The 20927-nt window shown below is 45.8% G+C and overlaps 1 protein-coding gene across 1 annotated transcript in view; it reads right to left on the bottom strand.

Annotated features, from left to right (window-relative positions):
• Prkch (protein kinase C eta) overlaps positions 1–20927 on the bottom strand; it is a 195133-nt gene that overhangs the window by 14914 nt on the left and 159292 nt on the right. The window contains exons 11-12 of the mRNA XM_021178757.3: positions 4313–4451; positions 3622–3810 (exon numbers count right to left, since the gene is read on the bottom strand). Of these exons, the coding sequence (XP_021034416.1) occupies positions 3622–3810; positions 4313–4451 (328 nt within the window). The remainder of the gene's footprint in view (positions 1–3621; positions 3811–4312; positions 4452–20927) is intronic.

Genomic DNA, 20927 nt, shown 5'->3' with positions numbered 1-20927 from the left:
TCCTTGCTGCCTAAGGACAGTCTGCTCCTGGCTTCCTTTGAACGAAGATGTAAAACTCTCAGCTCTTCCTGCATCATGTCTGCCTGGATGCTGTCACGCTCCCATCTTGATGACAATGGACTGAACCTCTGAACCTTTAAGCCAGCCCCAATTAAATGTTGTCCTTATAAGAGTTGCCTTGGTCATGGTGTCTGTTCACAGCAGTAACACCCTAACTAAGACACCCAGTATTCTCAATTGTAGCATTTACATTTCTCACTTTCAGGCATGAAGACTAAAATATGCAAAATTGCCTCAGAAATTCTCCCGGTGAATTTTTTTATAGTAATTTTTGTCTGGCAACTTTCAAGTGCTTTTGCGGTTACTTTGACGTCAGATTCTTTGAAGGTGTGACTAGGAGTACGCTTGCTGTGTGCCTGGTGTGACTAGGAGTACGCTTGCTGTGTGCCTGGAAGGTTTCCATATTGTACTGAATTCAGCCCCAGCAGGAACCCTGTGGGCTCCATTTCACTGGCTCTATTTTACACTTGTGGGATCAGAGACTCACAAAGGGAAAGAGATTCCCCAAGGCCACCTCATCCAAAGGAACAGCAGGGAAGCAGGCCTGGTCTCCTGCTTCTTCCTACAGAGATGACATCCCAAGGAGGGAATAGATTTGATCTAAGGTGCTGCCTACAGCCAAATGAGGAGCTGGTGTTAGAGAGAAGCCAGAGAGGGAGTGACAGTGATGGGATGCACAGGCCTTCTGCAGGCCATGGATCTGCATGGAGAAGGGACAGCCCAGTCTGCACTGAAGCTGGTCACAAGATCACTGGGGTCTCTTTCCTGTCAGAAGGAGTCTGTGGAGATGTCCCTGCATGACAAAGGCTGGTTACTGAAAACACTTGCAGTCTACTTACACTGAGTTTTTCTTCTGAAGGAGAAACTGTCTTAATAATTCCACGAGACTCTCGGCCTCGCTCAGTGTGTGTGTGTGTGGGGGGGGGGGGGGGTGTCCAGATGCCCCCCCCCCGTCATGTGACTTTTGTCTCCTGCCTTTGGTGGTAGCATAGTGGTCTTTATAGTTTGAACTAGCAATTTGTTGCACTACAAATGCTGAGGTATTTCTTTTATTAAGTAATAAAAATGTCAAAGCAGCTGCAGTAATCAGACATGACACCTACGCCACAAAAAGCCATTAGTATGTGGATGGTGGCTGCTGTAGGTCACCAGGCCCAGAATGCCTTGGGAATCACAAGGATTCTGGGTCACAGCATTGGGAAAGTAACAGTGCAAAGCAGGCTTAGCTGTGCAGCACGGCAAAGCTGTCTCCCCACAGCTTGTTATCAAGGTTAGCTGCCTCCTGCCTCCGTGTGACCATTTCCTCCCAGGAAGTTAAGGAACTCCATGCAGTGCCAGGTGGGGGGATACCCAGGGGGACCCCCATCTGCTCAGAGGAGAAGGGGAAGGGAAGGAGAGAAGAACTATGGGAGGGGGTGTCAAGGAGGGGGACAGTGAGCAGGATGTAAAGTGAATAAGTAAATAAATTTTTTAAAAAAGAAGCTGAAAATGAGTGGCAATAAGGTATCTAAATAACAAGGAAGGAAGGAAGGAAGGAAGGAAGGAAGGAAGGAAGGAAGGAAGGAAGGAAGGAACTTCATGGCATAGGCTGCAGACATAAGCTCTTCTCGCTCACATTTTACTGATAAAATTACAAAAGCCACATTCTTTCTTCCCTCACTCTAAATTTTCTAACTATTTAAATAAATTGTTTTCATGAAAATTAAGCTGGCCTGGAGACATCTGGTAGAAACTCAAAGCATTTTATTTTTACTTCTCTGTGACGTTAGTGTTTTCTCGATTTTGGTGACTATTGACTCCTGAGCTCCTAGACGCAGGAGCTGTGATGCACATGGACAATATGTGATTGGGTGAGAAGTGAGAGGCTTTCTAGGAGGCGTCTGCTAGGGGTGGTGCAGCAGATTTTCAAGGACAATCATATCTTCAGGACCAGTATAGAGGCCCTGCATAGTAATGCTTATAAGTCTGGAGAGTCATGGAGGGGACAAGACTTTCCTATGGCAGATAATATTTATCAAACCCATACAAAGGGCATCTATGTCACAAAAGAAAAGGGCAGAGGGATTGCAGCAACCAGACCCAGGATTCAGTGGACGCCAGGCCTTCAGGAGATGGGAAGTTCCAAAAGTGGACGACTGTGGTGGTGCCTTCTGGGAAGAGCAGACATACGCATGCCAGGTACCACAAGGGGCTACCTTGAGCCCCTCAACCTGAGATGGGAGCCTCCTCAGCCCAGCATCCCTGTTGTGCCAATCGCTACTGATTGGTTCCAGGAGCTCTGCTTACGGGAGCAGTGGTGACTTTTCTGATATGGAAGCGGAAGACCAGAGGACCAGACTGAACTTAACAGCATAGGTCCTGCTTTCTCCTTCTCCTGTTGTTGCTTCACGCACTAATGACTTCCCTTCCTGCAGCTCACTGTGAATCTACGTCTGTGTCCTGTGTGCAGAGTGTAAGCAGGTGATGTGTTCAGCCTGGCATAGCAGCAGTAAGCCACCTCTCCACACTGATGGTTGTCCCTTCCTCATCATCCCTTCCTCGGTCATCTCTCTGTTCAATCCTGCAGCCTGGGGGGAAATTCCCATCCACTATTTAATACTAAGCTACAACCTCATTCTTCTGTCTTTTCATTAAGCATTTGCATGCTGGAGTGTAATTTCTTGCACAACTGTGTAATTGATCAGTATCCTAAAGATGAGTGAAAAGTAATGGAGAAAATAAAGTCCTGGAACCTTAAAAAAAAACAAAGAAAGAAAATGAAAGGAATAGAAGTTGAGGATTATACTCATGTAAGAGAAGTTCACATACACCTCATAGATGTTATTCAACAGAGGGTGGCGTGTCCTAATTTTCGCTAAAGCATATACTTTAAATTCATTTTTATATCTCCTCTGCATACAGTAGATACCAATGTGAATTTTGAACTCAACCAATGTGGTTACAGAACCATACCGACTGTTTTATTTTCAATCTAAGAACATTAAATCCATGTTCTTTCTTACTTCAAAGTAAGGTATGGGACATGGTAACTTGACTGTATTAACAACAGAAGACAACTTTCTCACAGTGACACCTTATTGAGTTATACCAAAAACATAAGCTTGACATTTGGTCCTGCATAAAAAGCTGACATGGTAGCCTAGGGAGGTTTTGATGAGCCCTCTCCTCTTTCAGCACTGAGAGGAAGTCCTCTCTTTTGGACATTGTCAACAGAAACAAAACTGATATCACAAGCGGTGACTGACTCTCCCTTGACCCGTATGTGGCCTGACTACATGATGGGGGTTTCTCATCTCACTTAGACTCAATCTATAAGTCTAGAAATACTTGACTTTTCCCAATGACTCCCTTTCTGCCAGTTGATGCTGCAGACATCCCAGAAATAACAATGGTGTAAGAGGAAAACAGCCTAAGAGAAATTCTTGATTCTTCAGACAAATTTTAGTTGGTGGTGGCCCACCATACTAACAGAAGACATTTAAGAAAGACACAGGAGGCCTACGAGGCGAGCTCATCTGTAACAGGCTGGAAGCGGAAGTGGGTTGGGTAGGTCAGACTCACAGACTTGAGGATCCCTGTGGCATCTTCGTGGAGCCAGGTGGGGTAAACGACTTCATCATTCAGTATGGCCTCAAAAAGGTCATCTTCATTCTCAGCCTCAAAGGGCGCATGTCCGCAGAGCATCTCATAAAGCAACACGCCCATGGCCCACCAGTCTACTGCAGGTCCATACAGCATCTCCTGAAGGATCTGTACAGAGAGGGCGGTGTGAGAGGTGCCAAAGCACAAGTCCCGCTTGCTGACATGCGTGTTTTGTTCATCTCTACAGTGTGTGTGCTAGGTGACTTCTCTGCTAAGTGCCCAGCATGACACATATATATTGAAACAGCAATGCCTTGGAAATATCTGATGTGGAGGGGAGAGCACACTAGGTGTATTCGTCCGTAGGGAAGAGATACAACCACTTTCTTTAGATTTGCTACAGGGGCTAGAATTAAATCACCAAGTAGAGATTAAAGGACAGTGAGCCGTGAACGAACCAATCACACAATTTGTGCGATTCACACTATCTCTCAAACTCTGATTTAGACCAATTCTCGACGTTTTCAGTTGCCATTCGTTCAATGAGCTGTATGTGAGCCTGGAAGTAGTAGTGTAGGTGCAGCCCATGGAGCTATGGCACATGATAACCCCTGGCCATATTTCTATTCAGGGCTAAGCAGAGCTAGCCACACCTAGCAGGTACACTCACCTCCGGGGCAATGTAGTCAGGTGTGCCGCAGAAGGTGGCTGTGGTGACCCCATTACAAATCCCCTCCTTGCACATTCCAAAGTCGGCCAGTTTACAGTGACCTTCGTGGTCCAATAGCACATTGTCCAGTTTCAAGTCTCTGAAAGAAACCAGGTACAGCATGTGATAGGCAGTCAGACCACAGTGGTCACGTGGGCTTCCTAAACATATTCAAATGTTTCTGCGCAAACTTCTTTGGGCTATTGGGATTAAAACACAAAAAGTGTACACCAGCTCTCAGAACTTGCTTCAAGGGACCCTAGAAGATGAGTCTCCATGAATAGTCTAACCACATAGAAGAAAGAGGTCCTTGGTTCGAGGGCAAACTGTGACTTTTCTAGGCTTTCCAGGTACTTTGTATGCATACGAAATCCACCTACCAACACTCCATTTTCCATGTTAGTAGCCATTTATGCCCATCAGAGTTCATTCAGAGAGCATTCGAGGAACAAGCGGCAGCTGTGTGTCAGGGACTGTGACAACCATTCAGAGTTTGCCGGATCATAGCCAGGTGTGGTGCACACCTGTAATGCCCATTCTCAGAAGGAAAAGGCAGAACAGTTCTGAGATGGAAGCTAGACTAGGTGATACAGCGAATTCACTGCAGCCGGGGCTACAGAGTAAGATCATGTATGTCTCAAAGGAATCTCCTCAAGGATCTCAGACAGTAACCGGAGCACGGATAATGTGATAGACCCTCAGCTCCATGCAGACAGGAATCTGCTTATCTTGGTTCACTAGTATGCCTAGCATTGGGTCCTTAATACACATACCAGAGTAGGGGAGAGAGGGAAGGAGAGAGGAAGGGACAGAGAGAGCATGTCCATTGCTCTGTAATATCAGGGACACACCAGAATTCAAAACTCAGTATTGTGAGAGAAACAAGTCAGAAAATGAATTTCTTCCAACAGGAGGGAGGGAAAGCTTCGTGGTGGAAGGCACGGAGCCAGAGTATCCCTGGCCCAGAGGAGGATGTGAGAAGGTTGTGGTGGCAGGCAAGGATGGATTGAATCAAACAGGTGCCCAGTGGCAGGCAAGGAGGTATGGATGTGCAAGTGGACTCAGACCATACACCAGAGTGGAGCCCGCACAGGAACACAGAGCTGTGAAAAAAAAAAAAAAACACCACAGGGCTCTGAAGCTATGGCAGCCTAGTGCCACTTTCAAAGGAATTTTGATATTTAATTCCTATCTCCGAGGAAAGCAGCAGCCTAGCAAGATACACAAGGCTCCCTGCAGAACAGGGATATCAGCGAGGGGCACTGCAATGTCTGGGAGAGGCTGACACCTTAACTGGGTGGCAGTGGAGGAGCAGCCATTGGGGGGGTCGGTGGAGGAAGGGCAGAGAAAGCAGAGGTGTGAAGTGCAATCAGCAAGGGCCAAACAGCAAGGGCCTCAGATGAGGTGACCTGGAGAGACAGCAGGAAGACACCTCTCAGGTTCTGTCTTAGAGGTAGTGGGTCAGGAAAATGAGACAGGAGTGGAAACAAGGTCTGTGTGAGTCTGAAAGGTCTAGGTACTGGGCATCTCAGACAAAGGCTCTTTCCACCCCTCCCCCAACATCTTAGAGAAGTTAATGGAAGGAAGTGGATTGTTTGGCAAAACCAAACCAAAACCACTTTAGTATAGTCAGGCACACACATCTCATCTGCATCTCACCTGCTGATTGACAACGGTTATCAGCAAGCCAAAGGCAATAGTGTCCTAACACAACTTCTGGTATGGGCTCTAACATCCAGCTGCCAATCACTAGACACAGCCTGGACACTGTTACCAAGGAAGGCTGAAATGAGCTCAGGGTGGGAAGGAGTCCTATCAATCATCACAGGTTCCACCCACCCAGGCATAGCCAAGAGCATGCAGGAGATGTCTGCTTCCGTTTTTAAGGGAATGATGTGCTCAGAGGCAAACCACAGTTCTATCATAGGAAGAAGGTAGCATATTACGTGGGGATGCTGGGTGACCTGGAGATTCCCAACAGCTGGAGATAGGTAGCTAACTGCCAATTAGAGCGACTTCTCTAGCTTTGGGACACGTGGTTGGGAGCCGAGAAGCTCCCCTCACCATAGTGTCTTTAAGTATATAACTCTAATCGCTGGTCAAAATGCATGGCTCTGTTTCCCTATCCTTGGTCTGAGTACAAAAGGCTACTGGGCTGTGAGGACCAAGGGAAAGGCTGGTTTCTATCCAGCTCAGCTCATGTTGTGGTTGAGGAGGGAGGAGAATACAGAACCGCCACAGCCACCTGTGGTTGGTTCCCTGTGAGTTGGCACAACCCGTTGTTACATCTTACAACGAAGCTGTTGTGTCTTACAACAGTGGTTACTGGATATTGCCCAGAAATGAAAAATGAAGGCCCATTTTCCAAGAATGTTTTGTGGGCAGTGTAGTAGAACTTTCTTGGCACAGGCCTTCCTTCTGCTCCTGGGTTCTTGACGGCTGTCTCCAGGGTCAGGGACATGAGACCCAAGTATGCTGAGTGCCTTGTGCCACATAGAAAGATGAGCTTCCTCTGTCTCTAAGCCTGTTCCACCTAGCAATCTCCTTCCACAGAAGCCACTCTTTTCAGTGGGTTGTGATTATGGATGTCACCTCCTCCTGGTCCTCCAATTCCTGAGACATGAGCACAAAAACTGCATACTGGACTCCCAGGAGCACTATGGGGTATGGGGAGTGAGGACTGGTGTAATTTTGTCACACAAGGAGGCCATGGTCTACAATGGTTTCTGGCACAGGAGGCCCCCTCTAATACCTGTGACCTGGCTCCTGTGGGATCCATGATGAAATTCTAGGGAAACATCCACTGGCTGACAAGAGATCTGAGAGGCTGTCAGTAGAGGAGTCAGCAAGACTACAGGAACTGGCCTGCAGGGCCGGCCTTATCCATACTATGCCCCAGCCCAGCAGTGCAGGCCTGTGTGGGCCTGAGCTCAGAACACTCTTACATTTCCAAACAAGGTTATTGGGTTTCTGAGCTTTGCTGAAGCCGTTATGCCTGCCCAAGTCTCAGAAAGGATCTTGGGCAACAGCGACAAGTGCTGACAGAGCCCCGCAACGAACGGTCTTTCCAGTCTTGCTGATTGCTCAAAAGGGCAAGTGACTAACACCCCAGGTAGGAGGCTTCTTGCTCATTACTCAGCAGCTGTCATGGGCAGCAGGATTGTTTAAGGAGAGAAAAGTGCTAGGTCATCAGTTTGCCAGCCCTCTATGGCAATCTCCTCTGCACGGCAGAGTCTTGGGACAGCTCTTGGGCGGCACACCTGAGCAGCACAGGAGACATGACTCATTCTGGTCATACGATGCCTGAGGCCACAGAGGCACGTTACACAGCTTGAACTTGACTTTTCAGTCTAATTTTAGGCCTTCTCAGGACAGTGTGTGTCCTGGAAAAAAAAAAGGCTGGAGTGGCTTTCTATATGCTAATAACTCAAAAAAAAAAAATCTCACACTGGGATTCCAAGACCATTCAATTAGTAGCATAATATAAAATCAGGCTATTAGCTCTGCCTTGAGCTCAAACATCTCATGCCTCCACTAGGAAGTCTGCCTTGGTACCCTAAAGCAGGCACACTCGTGTTGACTCTGCCTTTAGAATACTCAGTGCAGACTTTCATGGTAGCACCCCTGCACTGCCTTCTAGAAGACTCTGGCGTGCACCTTCCTTTTCTTTTGCAAGGCCTGCACCTTATTCCTTTCCAGGTTTAGTTCAGTCTCGGCAGCAGGTACCCAAGAGAGAAACGGATAGATTTCAGATACCTCATGCTGGTGGTGGCCCTGCACAACTCAGAGCCTGACTTATTTTTAGAAGAAGGAACGATGTTCCACAGAATTCACCGAGACCCTTGTTCTGACGTGAGCCAGCTACACGGCCGTGCATCACACACTTTGACACAAAGTCCAGAGGGAAAATAAGAAACCTGAAACGCAAGTTCAAATTCTTCTCTTTGAAACCGGAGAAAGGAAACTGATCTGGAAGGGGAATCTCAGGGCCAGGAGGGCCAAGCAAAGCCAGTGTCTCTCCGCTGGCTCCCATCCAGAAGGAAGAGTTGAGCATAAGAAAGCAGATAAACAGACCACCATGGCCAGTCTCCACACCAGGGGAGGGTCCACCATGAGAGGACCATGTAAAAACTATCATGCTATGCTCTCTGACTTGGCGCTTGCAAACTGCAGAGGTCAGGTTTGGGGCTCTGGAGTTTTTCCTCCGCTTCGGAAGCCGGCCTATGACACAACAGCCAAACACAACACGGCTACCTGATGAAGATTACAAGTTCACACAGGACAGAGGCTGAGATCCTAAGATGCCAAACACAAGGCCAGCTCAGCAGTCATTAGCTCAGTGAGCACTGGTATTTAATAGCTAAGGCCTTTGTCTGGCAAGCAAAGGCAGAGTTATTTTATCCCCTCAGCTCGCCTGAAAGGTGCATTGTTCTTGCTGGGTGCGCAGGGTTACTTAAAATGCCCACAGGAGTTTCAGAGAGAATTCCCAAGCTGTTGAGGACAAAGAAGATTCAGAACTTGGATTTATTTTGTTTCCACCCTGAGCTGCCCCCTGAGAAATAAAACGGAATGGAGTGGAGCCCTGCTTTAGTGCACCAAACTCAGCCGTTCCTCCAAAAGAAATAAAGGGAGGGAGATGGGAACGGGCTCGGTGAATTAGAAAGGATCCAGGAGGCTAGTCACAGGCAGGGTGTATTCACTGTCTACAGCGTGCTGTCTCCATTTATGGATGAAATTGTCAACTACAGTCAGAAGTATCGGTGATTGCACAAGCCCAGGCCCCTCACTTATCAGCAGACCCATCCCGTCCTGGCTACACATCTTCCCACTCCCCCGCTGACCCATCTCTTTTCATATTATTTGGAAACAAATCCAACACAGGAATGCAATTCATCTGTGCTCTATTATCTGAATCAAAAGAAGATCATTTAATTAAAAAAAAAAAAAAACATTGGGCCAGTTATCTTAAAATAGCTGATAGTCAATTATCCATCAACGCTCTGCCTTTTGTTGCCTCTGTGTGTGTGTGTGTGTGTGTGTGTGTGTGAGAGAGAGAGAGAGAGAGAGAGAGAGAGAGAGAGAGAGAGAGAGAGAGATATCTTGGGCCTGAAAAGGTGTTTTGTGGATAATCAAAATAAAAGTGTTGTCCGTAACAACACAAATTAAATGCTCTGTGTTTTATACATGCTGACTAATTTTATACTCAATACTACCTTTTGAAGCCAGATTGCTACATCGTAGTTTTACCCCATGATCCTCTAGCTAGCCAGGGACAAGAACAGAACTGGACCTCAGGATCACTTCCTTCTATGCAATGGGGTTGCTGGCCTCCTCCCAGGTGATGGTCCTCGAGAAGACTTCACTTATTGAAATTATGAGCCTTCTGAGAGACTAGATCAATATCCTGAGATAACGAAGTTTTATTTACACCAGTGTAAAATGTGCCATTAACATTCTGCAGACACACCTCGGTCTTTGGCTTGTGCACTGGGAAAGAGTTCAATGGATTTCAGGTCACCCAAGCTCGAGGGCACACAGCAGTATTCTCTTACTGTTCAATATTCAGAGGATGATTTGGTGCCCTCTTCTGAGGAGGAGAGGCTGACATGCAGATGTTAACAGCTGGCGTTGCCAAGAGCATGATTTTGCATTATTATCTTAATTTCAAAACAAAGCTAGTTAGGGTTGGCTGAGTTTTGAGTGTCTGGCTTTATATTTGAAAAAAAAAATTAAAGTTAGATGATCGTGTTAACTTGGCGAGTGCTTTTTAAAACATCACTGAAATATCAAAAGAGCAAAACTTTAGTTTCATCCTGTATTAGATAGGAGGGCCTGTCATGTCTCATCCAATATCAGATGCTGGTTCCTTCAGCCACTCAACAAATCTCTGAGCACTGACCAGTGGCCAAGCAACATGCAAGGGGCTCTGAAGACAAGAACAAGCAAAGAGCCCGACTCTCCCCAAGTCTGATGAGAGGCAGACAATCAGATAACCAGTAGCTAAGGCTCTAATTGCAAAGTGTGATGTGAGCTGAAAACCCGGAAGTGTGGGAGAGAAGGAGTGGGACGAGGGACTCTGCTGAGCTGCGAAGGTTATTAACCAAGTGAGGAGAGACACACGACCAGCCATCAGGGAAGTGCTCAGCTGCTTCATATAATTAAATAAAGACTCGTATGCCTGGGGTCTTGGGAAGAGACTGGGCAAGAAGGAACCAAGAGATCCAGAAAACAGATGAGGTAGGGTCCAGAGAAGATTTGAATTCTTGCCCAAGGGAGAAGAGAGACTATACAAAGCCTGACACAGAACTTGGGGTCATGGCATTGGTGATTTTGTAATCTCATATTTGGATTAGTCTCACGCTTGGGTTGGGAGAGGGGAGGGGGGTAGGGGGAGAAAACCTGAAGAGATCAGTAAGAAAAGGTTTGGGGTGTTGAAAGGAAAGGAAGTAATGATGGTGTGGGTTACGGTTGGGGTGGTAGGCACAGAGAGCTGAGTAAGCTTCGAACCCTGCATACTGAGATGAGAAATGGCTTTTGTACCAGAGAGATATGAGTTAAATGCAGAGAGATGGCATAAGGTTCTGACTCACAGAATTTGTTTCTGGAAATGTGTTTGTTTGTTTGTTTTAGACCCCAAAGTAGAAATGTTTAATGGCATCGAAATACACATGGGTAATAGCTGGAGGAAAGAGTTTGCCACTATCTCCGATGGAGCGGATGAACTCAGCCAGAGAGAGGCATGAAGTAAGAGAATCTAGGAGAGCTACAGAACGCACTCTTATTGGGGGGAATGCCTGGGTTTTCACACTGAGATCACTGATAGTGAGAGGTTAGAGCTAGCAGGAGGAGGGCCTTGGAGGGCACATTAGGATGCCATCAGTGGTGGTGGCACACATCGATAATCCTCTCACTTGGGATGCTGTAACAGGAAGAATGTCTGGAATTTGAGGCCAGCCTCAAAAAACAAAAGCAACACATCACACACACACACACACACACAAATGAACAAACTAATTCAAAACAACAAACAGATTTACAGATCTACATTCACAGGCACTCAGTCGGTCTCCAGCTGGGCTCTCAGACTCGCTGCACGCTGTTCCTGTTCAGAGTTACCCTAAACCAACAGACTTGACTTCACAAAGATGTTTGCTACTCCATCTTGTTCAATAACAATGCTTGGAAGCAAGCTAATTTATTGTGTAGCATTTTTTTTACATAATTTTGTGAAAAATCAACAAAGTGTTACAAGACTTAAAATGTAGAGAAATACTTATAGTGGAATTTTTATGCCCTTTGAAAATAATGTTTGTGATTATGAAATAGTTCTATTGCTGAAAAGTCCTGGGGAAAGGCTGATGGTGTCCTATTCCTGCAGTCTCTTCCCTCTCAGGCTTCCTTAATGTAGTACCATGAAGTGGCCTGGTTTTCCCATCATCAAATGTCTGGGAGGGATTCACACAGCCCTGGGTCTGCCTCATGATCTACAGAGAAACCACAGTGGAACTTGTCTCTTCTCTCTAGGCATTTCAACTATTCAAATTTTATTTTATTTATCTTTGCTTCTTAAAACTGTGGTGCCAAGGACACCATTTAAACACTTGCAGAGTATTCTAAATAATACTCTCAGACATGATATGTTCAAGTAGAAAAGTTTAAATGTGTATCTAAGGGCTGCTTGTAGTTTTCTTGCTTATCCACATTTTACTCATTTTAGAACTTGAGCTGTTTAACCTTTGGGATTATTTTAAGATGTTCTTTACATGTTGTGGAGAGCGATACATGGTTACACAGCCTTATACTTCTGTCTAGTTTGTCTTTACGTTTGTGCATGATAACTTTCCCATTTTTATGCAGTCTATGAGCATCTCATTCGTAGCTTCTGGGCTGTGTAAAATATTTACAGCCTGATGTAAGTGTGAGAACAGGATATAAAATTACACTTTCAACAATCTCTTAATTATGTTAGGATGTGGGCGTCAAAGGAAGGAAGAAAGGACCTGAGAGGCAGGGGACAATAAGAGAGAAGGGTTAAGACCTATTCCCTACTCTCAAGAAGGTGTGCTTCCCTTTATTCTAAGTTTCTTACAGGGCTCTGTATTACTGCCTCAGCACATCCTGTCCCTCATCTTCTTCTCTCCCTTCTGAGCTATTGAGCTCTGTGTTTCTAGTACAGGAGTAAAGGAAGTACAACTACCATCAGGGATGTTAAAGGCCTCTCTGGGAAAAGACTGCAAAGGAATATTAAGAAAGTTGTTATTTCTTTAGAGGACGTGAAGTTTTGTGGTTCATGGAATTCCAAACCTCTTATCATACACTCATTCTTTTACCACCGGCATTGCCTGGTGCCCACAGTACACAACCTCATTGGGTGCTGACTTTTAATAACTCCACAATGTGTCCTGCAGCCTGAACCAAATACAATGTCATGACTGAGGCCCCCCAGGATCAACAGTCCTAGTCACAAGGTCCCGTGCTCATCCTGGTGTTTTTAGGTTCCGTCTATGTGAACATCTCCTGAGAGCGAGAACCTGAGACCTGGACAAGCATCACCATGAGCGCACAGCTCCTTCTCTAGTGGATGACATTAGACACTCGCACCAGCCCTGGTTCTCTTCCTCCTGCCCCTTCCGACCTCTTTCTAACAGCTGCATGGGATGGGAACTTATGAAAATGACTTCTCTGTGAGTCCGGTTTCTACGCCTTCTTTTAAACAGGGCCAGGGATTCAGAAATGAATTCCTACAGATCCAGTGTTGGTCTCCGTCCAGTCCTGAGAGTCTGACATCGCTGACAGGCAGGCAACGTGTCACCACCTTTACCACTGGGTACACAGGGAACCGACTTAAGCTTGATCATACGATGGGGAAGTTTCCCCCACACCCTGTCTCAGAGTAGGAAAAGGCAATCATAAAAACAAATACAAAAGGACATGAGCTTTATAAACATCTATTATCTATTAGGATAGATAATAAAGGAGCCGTCGGGTGGACAGTTGAGACTTATAAAATGTTTTTAGCATTTGACATTCCTCCACCCCCAAGTCCCCTAGGGCCGAACCAACACAAAATTATTTAGTAGCTCTTTACAGTACTAGTATTCTGTACTTGCCAGGAAAACCTCCTTCTCCACTCTCTTTGCCAAGATGCCTCTTACATGACACCTGGCAGTGTTTAAGTTGTAGATATGCTCAGTGAGATGCAGAGTGGCAGGTCAGGGGCTCAGGCAGATCTGGAAGGTAACTCACCATGAATGGCAATGGGCCTCCTGGCTGCTAGGCCTAGCTCTAACAACATAGAAGAGCAGGACTGTTATCGTGCTTGGGTTTGCTAGGCTAGGGAGGATCCAGAGGCTCCCAAGCCCCAATTCCTCGCGCTTTCCTTGCATGGAAAGCCAAGCGCAGCTGATTCACAGAAACCCACATTTGTATGGCTCTACCTCCTGGCCACAGAAATTCAAGAAAGAAAGAAAAACTCTTACAGTGAATTTCCCAAAAGACAGGACACAAACAGAATGGAAAAACCTGGGGTGCAGGGATTCTGAGAGTCTAAGGAGAGGACAGTACGGAGAGGACCTGTTACCAGGAGAGTATGGAAGGCTGCTTGCAAGGCTGGTACACAAAGATGGCTGAAAGAATGATTTCTATTGAGGTAGAATCAGAACTAGGCTCCTCTAGTTAATAAAACGCTCCTAATTCTAAATCAAAGCCTTTAGCATAGGGATGAGCAGGGGCAGGGATACGGGGCTTGTCCAGTTCACACTGGAAACCCAGCATCTATACTGAGAAAAGCATCCATAGAGTGAACTCTATGGCTAGGCATGGTTGGAAGACTGAAACCAGAGGATCATAACTTCAAAGCTTGTCAGCACTACAAAGCAAATTCAAGGTCAGCCTAGGCACCTTAATAAGACCCTGCCTCCAATAGAAAAGCAGAAGAAGGTCAGAGATGCAGCTCAGTGGTAGAGTGCTTACCTAGCATGTGCAGGACCCTGAGGGATTCCATCCCCAGTACTGAAAATAAGACAAGATAATGTGTGTACGTGTGTGTGCTCCTGTTCACATGAGTGGATATGTGTGGAGGCCAGCCATTGTCATCCTCAGTGTCAACCTCTCTCCAGGAGCTTTGTTCTATTGAGACAAGGTCTCTCACTGGTGCCTCCTGACTCTACCTCTCCCTGAACAGATATTACAAGCACAAGCCAACAATACATCTGGCTATTTCTGTGGGAATGGGAGGAATTGAACCCAGGCACACATGCTTGCACAGCAGACCCATTACCAACTGAGCTCAGGCCTAACAAAAACTACAAGTGTCGGAGAGTATACCAGCTCTATAGGCAAATGCTAGCATTAGCAGTACTACCAATTTTATTACCAAGGGGGCAGACCCTGTGGCTTTCCTGGCAGTTGGAAGGAGCCACATAATTGGGCTGCTGATAAAAGAACATAGATATATACGTAGGATGTACAACATGAGATCTACAGCTAATGAAAATGTATTGGACTGGGTAGGGCATTGTTCAAGAACCAGATGTTGCTGGAGAGATGGCTCAGCGGTTAAGAGCACTGACTGTTCTTCCAGAGGTCCTGGGTTCAATTCCCAGCAACCACATGGTGGCTCACAACCATCTGTCATGGGATCCAATGTCCTCTTCTGGTATGTCTGAAGATAGCTACAGTGTATTCATATAAATAAAATTAAAAAAAAATCTTAAAAAAAAAAAAGAACTAGATGTTAGCTGCTCTTATTTTTAAAAGTTAATTTCTGGATACTGTATGATAATATGACCCACTGCAAGTATTTTACTGTCTATCGGCATCCTACAACAGCCTGTTGTTAAGTATCAAATACACACAATCAAATTTACTTAAAAATAGATAAGTGAAGGGCGAGGTGATATCTTGGCCTGCCCCCCACCCCCAGCTTGTTCCTTCCAACAGACGCATGGGGCTTGTCCTAGAGGACATTCAGCTGATGGAAATGGCCAGGGTAAGGAGTCTCTTCAGCTAAGAAAAAGCAAACAGAGAAAGCACAGCCTTTTTCTGTCTAGTCATGTTGCCTTTTATGGTGTGAAAAGGGATGAATGTCTCGTGAGAAGAGAGGAAAGTCTACAGGGCTAGTTCTCGGGGGGAATGTACTGGCTGCGGCTGGCAATGGGTTAAACACAGCCCTTTGTCAGCATTGGTACTGGCTTATATAACAGAGGGAAGGAAGGAAGGGCATCCTTCCAACCTGCACCACACTTAACTTGGCTTCAACAGGTCTCTTCTGGTTCTAGGTTATCCCCATCAAACTAAGCCTGCAGCATCCAAACAGAAGTCTGAAACACCCAAGAGGAAATATGTCGTTCAGGGCCATTCCCACATCCTGGGAATTAATCACCTCACAGTTTAATTCTGGATTATAGTCAGTATTCCTTTGTCCTCTGTGTTTTGCCTAAAAATAAAAAGTCTTCCTTACTCTAAGTAGATTATACACTCCAAGGACACCTTGGAGTGTCTCTTTTTCTCAGGTCATCTATAGAATATGGATACACTCGGGGGTGGGGGGAGACACATTTAAGACGTTGACTAACGGTGGTTCCCCCATCAAAAGCAAAATGCATAGAAGACATTGAATTTTCCCCCAAGAAATTCCCTCCAGGAAACATTTTCTGAGTCACTCTGTTTCCAGCACTTGCTTTTGCAAAGAGCCCAGTTTTCCCAAAAGAGCCAGTTAGTTCTTTAAATATCTGAATTTTTATATGTGGGGATACTACTCAAAGAATGTGTCCAGTTCTGTCAAAAACACTCTTGTCAAAACAATGTGGTCAATGCCTATACTTGAGCTGTCCTGATTTCCCCGATCTCAGAAGCACGAAAATCAGAGACCAGGGGAAGTTTTACTTCTTAGCTTACATCTTAGCTTTGGTGCAGAGTACACTGCCTGCCTCTAGGCGGGCAAAGAGATCTTTTGAAAAAAGAAGTAATGCCTTTCTTTCCTGTACGTTGGAAAAACCTTCACCCAGCAACGACAGGTATTTGAGCCTGGTCAGTCTCCTCAGTAGTTCAATTTCTCTTTAAAATACCAAGGCTGCGAGGCTGTAATCTAAATAGTCAATCCCCAGAGTGCCAGCAAGTCACCTATACAGAGACACGACTGGTCCATGTGTATAATGAGAAAGGCGACACCTTTGCACAACACAAGGTTCAATCGACCATTACCACAGGGAGCATTCGTCTTTGACATCTTCTCCCTGTGTGCAGTGAGTTTTGGTTGTTTACACCCCACTTCATGTTTTAGTGCATAACACAATGGGCTTTATCATATTTTCACACTTAAATCTTTGGCCTTGCTCCTTCTGTCCTCTCCCTTCCCAGCAGTTCCCTTCCACCCCCTGAAATAGTCTCCCCTTCTTGCATACCATACATACATATGCCATACATATACACACATGGTTAAGTCTAGATTCCACATGTAAGAGAAAATGTGGCAGTTGTCTCTTCTACCCTGTTATCTTCTTTTCTTCCTTCTTCCCACAAGATGTCTCTCTCACCAATAACCCCTCTTATACTCTCACATATTAATGTTTATATTTAAATCTAGATTCTGCACATGAGAGGAACCATGATACTTATTTTTCTGAGTCAGGCTTATTTAGGTTAATGTGTCCATTTCCGGCTTCGCCGATTCTTCTGTAAATGGCAGCATTTCACTCCCCGCCCACCACACCTGAGTAATACTCTACTGTGTGGACGGGCCGTGTTTTCTTCAACTGCTCATCCATCCATGACTACCCAGGCTGGCTCGTTGTCTGGGCCATGTGAGTCACATACTGACTTAGTGTCCCGCAGATGTTTACCAGGAGACGTACAGCTGGGTCACATGGCAGCTCTATTTTAAGTTTAGCTGAAAGATTTTCTGATTGCCATCGTGGCTATACCAGCCCATTTTTCTACCAGCTATGGCTCCTCTCTCCCCGTGTTCTCACCACCATTTGTTGACATTTATTTTCTTGATGGTGGCTGTTCTGACTGCTGGATGATGGGATCAGCTCAATGTCATGTTATTTGCATTTCCCTGATGACAAAGATTTTTTTCAAGTAATATTTATTTTCCCCTTCTCTTCCCCGACCCTCCCTTCCTCTCTACTAACTTCCTTCCTCCCCTCTCTCCCTCCCTCCCTCCCTCTCTCCCTCTCTCTCTCCCTCCCTCCCTCCCTCCCTCCCTCCCTCCCTCCCTCCCTCCCTCAGGGTTTCATGTGACCCAGGCTAGCCTCAAATCCACTATACACAGCTGAGAATGACTTTGCAGCCCAGAGCTTCTTGCATACTAGACAAACACTCTATCAACTGAGCTACCTCACTCAACTCATTAGCTCTCTTATTGACTGAATGATATGAAGGCTTGGTGTGCTTAATTTTTTAGAGTGTTTTGTAGATCCCAGACATTAATCTCTTACCATGTTACAGGCAAAGATAATCTTCCACTTTGTAAGATGTTTCTTGTTCTCCTGACAGTTTCTTTCTATACAAAAGTTTTTAATTTCATGGGATCCCACATGTCAATTCTTGTAATTATTTCTCAAGCTATTTGAGCAGGGATATATTTTACATTCCCTGGGAAGCAGGGTCCAAGTTGATGATGTGTGTATCTGACTAAAGATGGAATCCTGTGCCAGGCAGACAGGACAAGGGCAAAATCTCACAGCTGGAAGTTGTAAGGTTTGGAGGGAAGTGAGTGGGCATTCTGCAGGAGTAAAGCGACTGTAACTAAGGAGTAAAGCGACTGTGCTAATGGGAGTATCGAAGCAGTGCTGAGTCTAGCCTGAAGAAGAGAACTTGGTCTCATCATCCAGATGTGGGTTGATTATTATATACAGAGGTGCTATAGGGGATTTGCATCGTCCTCACACAATGTGTACACCCTGAACCACAGTTCCTCCGACATGCCTCGAGATCCCTCTCTTTACACGTCGACTCATTGTGGTCCCAGCTGCTCTTAGCTTGGTTCCTCTTGCAAATTCAAGTTTTCGTTTTCCTATAAACTCAAATCTATCTCCTCTTGGAAGACTTCCAAAATGGCCAAACTCAGTGGCATCACTCTTAACGCAGAGGAGATTACTGCGTAGGAACTGCCCACTCACCCCAGCTTCACACTCTTTCTCTTCACGACACCGGGAACTGCTTGCTACATGGGCCTTGTCTGTCTGCAAACACGGTGAGTGACTTCCTATGCTCTGCTACTGCAGGTGTCCCCCAAGTTCCTGCCACACACAGTAGGTGCTTGGCCTAGGCCAGATGGCTGGACCTGGAGAGTGATCTCTAAGTAGCAGATCTCCACTTATCCATCTGAGCCCAAAGATCTCTTCAGTCCAGGGAGGGAGGCTGAGGACTGTTGACCCAGGACATTCTTGGCTCTGTGTGAATGCCTTGTTTTTAAAAAGAAAGTTTCGTTTTGTTTTTGTGTGCAGTGCATTAAGGAGACAAAGCCCCAATGTCAGCGTATTTCAGAAATGGTTGAACGCCATTAGCCAGCCACAATACCGTTGTCCACATGAACACTGAGACAGAATTATGAAGCATTAAAAAAGGAATTAAAGTCTCCATTCCGGTTGGTGTGGTGCCCAGATTGCACTTGGCTCATCCTGAGCTGTTGGATGTCAGCTGGTTAGCACCAGGTGACCTCTCCTTTTAGGTGGAGTAAGAGGCCCAAGGACAAGGCAGGACTTCGCTGGCTTCTCTGACTGAGACTGGAGAGCTTTATTCCCACTCTACAGAAATAATAGTCTCCAAAGTTCAAGCACACACTTTTCGGGGAGTGTACTGCACGATACTTCTAGTATTTGCACATCCCACAGTGACCAAATCAAGTTAACCTCTAACACCTAATCCTTATCACCTGCCCTCTGTGCCTAATTGATTTAGGACACAAATCACTTTAGGACAGCAGATACCACCAGGACAAACTCAAAGGAACAATGAACCCCAGGCCTTTCAAAGGCTACCTCCTTTGTTATGTGTCGCTTGGTCTTTGCTGTTTAGACACCCAGGTACGTCCTAACATGTTAGTGTTTTCAATTGTGTGCTCTCACACAACTGATGTTTGTGTTTCTTTACCAGGAAAAGCCAAAAGAAGGCATGGGGTCTGAAGAGGGGGCAGAAGTTCCAAAATTCCATCTTAGGCTGTTCTTATGAGATTTCTCTTTTTAATCTCCCTAATGAGACTGCCTCTCTCTCTTATTTCTGTCTTTTTCATTTGGGGGTCCCTCTGGTGCCTAATACATGTAGGCTCCCATCAATAGCCATTCTTCTCTCTCAGGAATGATTTAACTTAAGACGCCAGGTGAGGCTGGATTAGGGGAGGTGTGGAAACTGCTAGAAAGCTGGGTGGACTCACACTGTTAAGTCACCTGACAGCAAGTATATTGTCAAGCTGCCATTGCTTTCTGGGGTCTCTTCCTTTGGTGATGGTCTACGAGACGGACACCATCCCAGGAATCTTCTAAGGCCATATCCTCAAGCCTTTCTCACTCCAGACATCAATACTTCATTACCAGTGTCTACAGCCAACTCAGTATCAAGAGACCAGATCTTTGTTCTTTTAAAAGAAGGGTATTAAAATTCCATCACACTGCCTAAACAGGATTAATGTGAATTTAACTGGTTCTTGCTGGATGCAGTGAACTCTTGGAGTGGCTCCTATTACTGAGACATGGACCATGGCAGAGGGCAGAGAGAAGCCAGACAGGCCATAGAGGGCAGCACCAGGGGAGACCAATCAGAGTGGGTGGGTTTTATGTAGTGTAAAGTTTCATGATAGCCAAGGGACAAAACATTTGCCCTGAGGTAGAAATCAGAGGATCTGGCCAAAGCTCTGCCACATCTCTGGGCCAGTTCCTCACCTGGAAAATGAAGGATGGTCTCCCCTCCCACTTCTCATCTCCAGCTAATCATTAAGGATTGAGTTATCCTCAGCTACACTTAGAATCAGATACTCTCTCTCCACTGAGTCTCCATGCCCCCATTTAGCCCCATCATGTCTCTTCTGCCTCACTCCTTCTTTATGCTCTGCCAGTTGTTTGTTTGTTTGTTTGTTTAAAATACAGTTCTGACCTTCTCCTCAAACATCTGAGACTAAAAGCAGCTCCCAGATGGCTTTGGAGTTCACAGTCCCCTACCACCAGCCACAGCAGTCACTCTGGCCTTGTCTTTATCTCTAAGGCTCTATGATCTGATCTCAGTGACCTTGAAGAGGAGCACGCCCAGCCTCCTGGGAGCCCTCTGTCCTATCATGTGTTGTCCTCGACAAGGAGCCTTACTCAAACATGTGGGCCATGGATTGTCTGCAAGCTTTCTGGCCAGTGGTGAGATAAGGGCAACAAGGAGAGTATAGGGACTTTTGCAACTATTTGCCAGTGATAGATAGCTATTTGACCTAATATTTTATTATTTTAAATCTCTCTCTCTCTTCCCCCCCCCCCCGCTGTGTGTGTGTGTGTGTGTGTGTGTGTGTGTGTGTGGCTGTGTGCAGAGGAGGGCAGGCACCCACAGAAACCAGATGAGTCAGATTCCCCTGGAGCTGGAATTACAGACA

Source organism: Mus caroli, unplaced genomic scaffold (assembly GCF_978045245.1).
Source record: "Mus caroli unplaced genomic scaffold, Mus_caroli_1 scaffold_14, whole genome shotgun sequence".
Classification (NCBI taxonomy): Eukaryota; Metazoa; Chordata; class Mammalia; order Rodentia; family Muridae; genus Mus; species Mus caroli.
The sequence above is the reverse complement of the archived record's forward strand: the minus strand, read 5'-3'. Positions and strand labels throughout refer to the sequence as shown.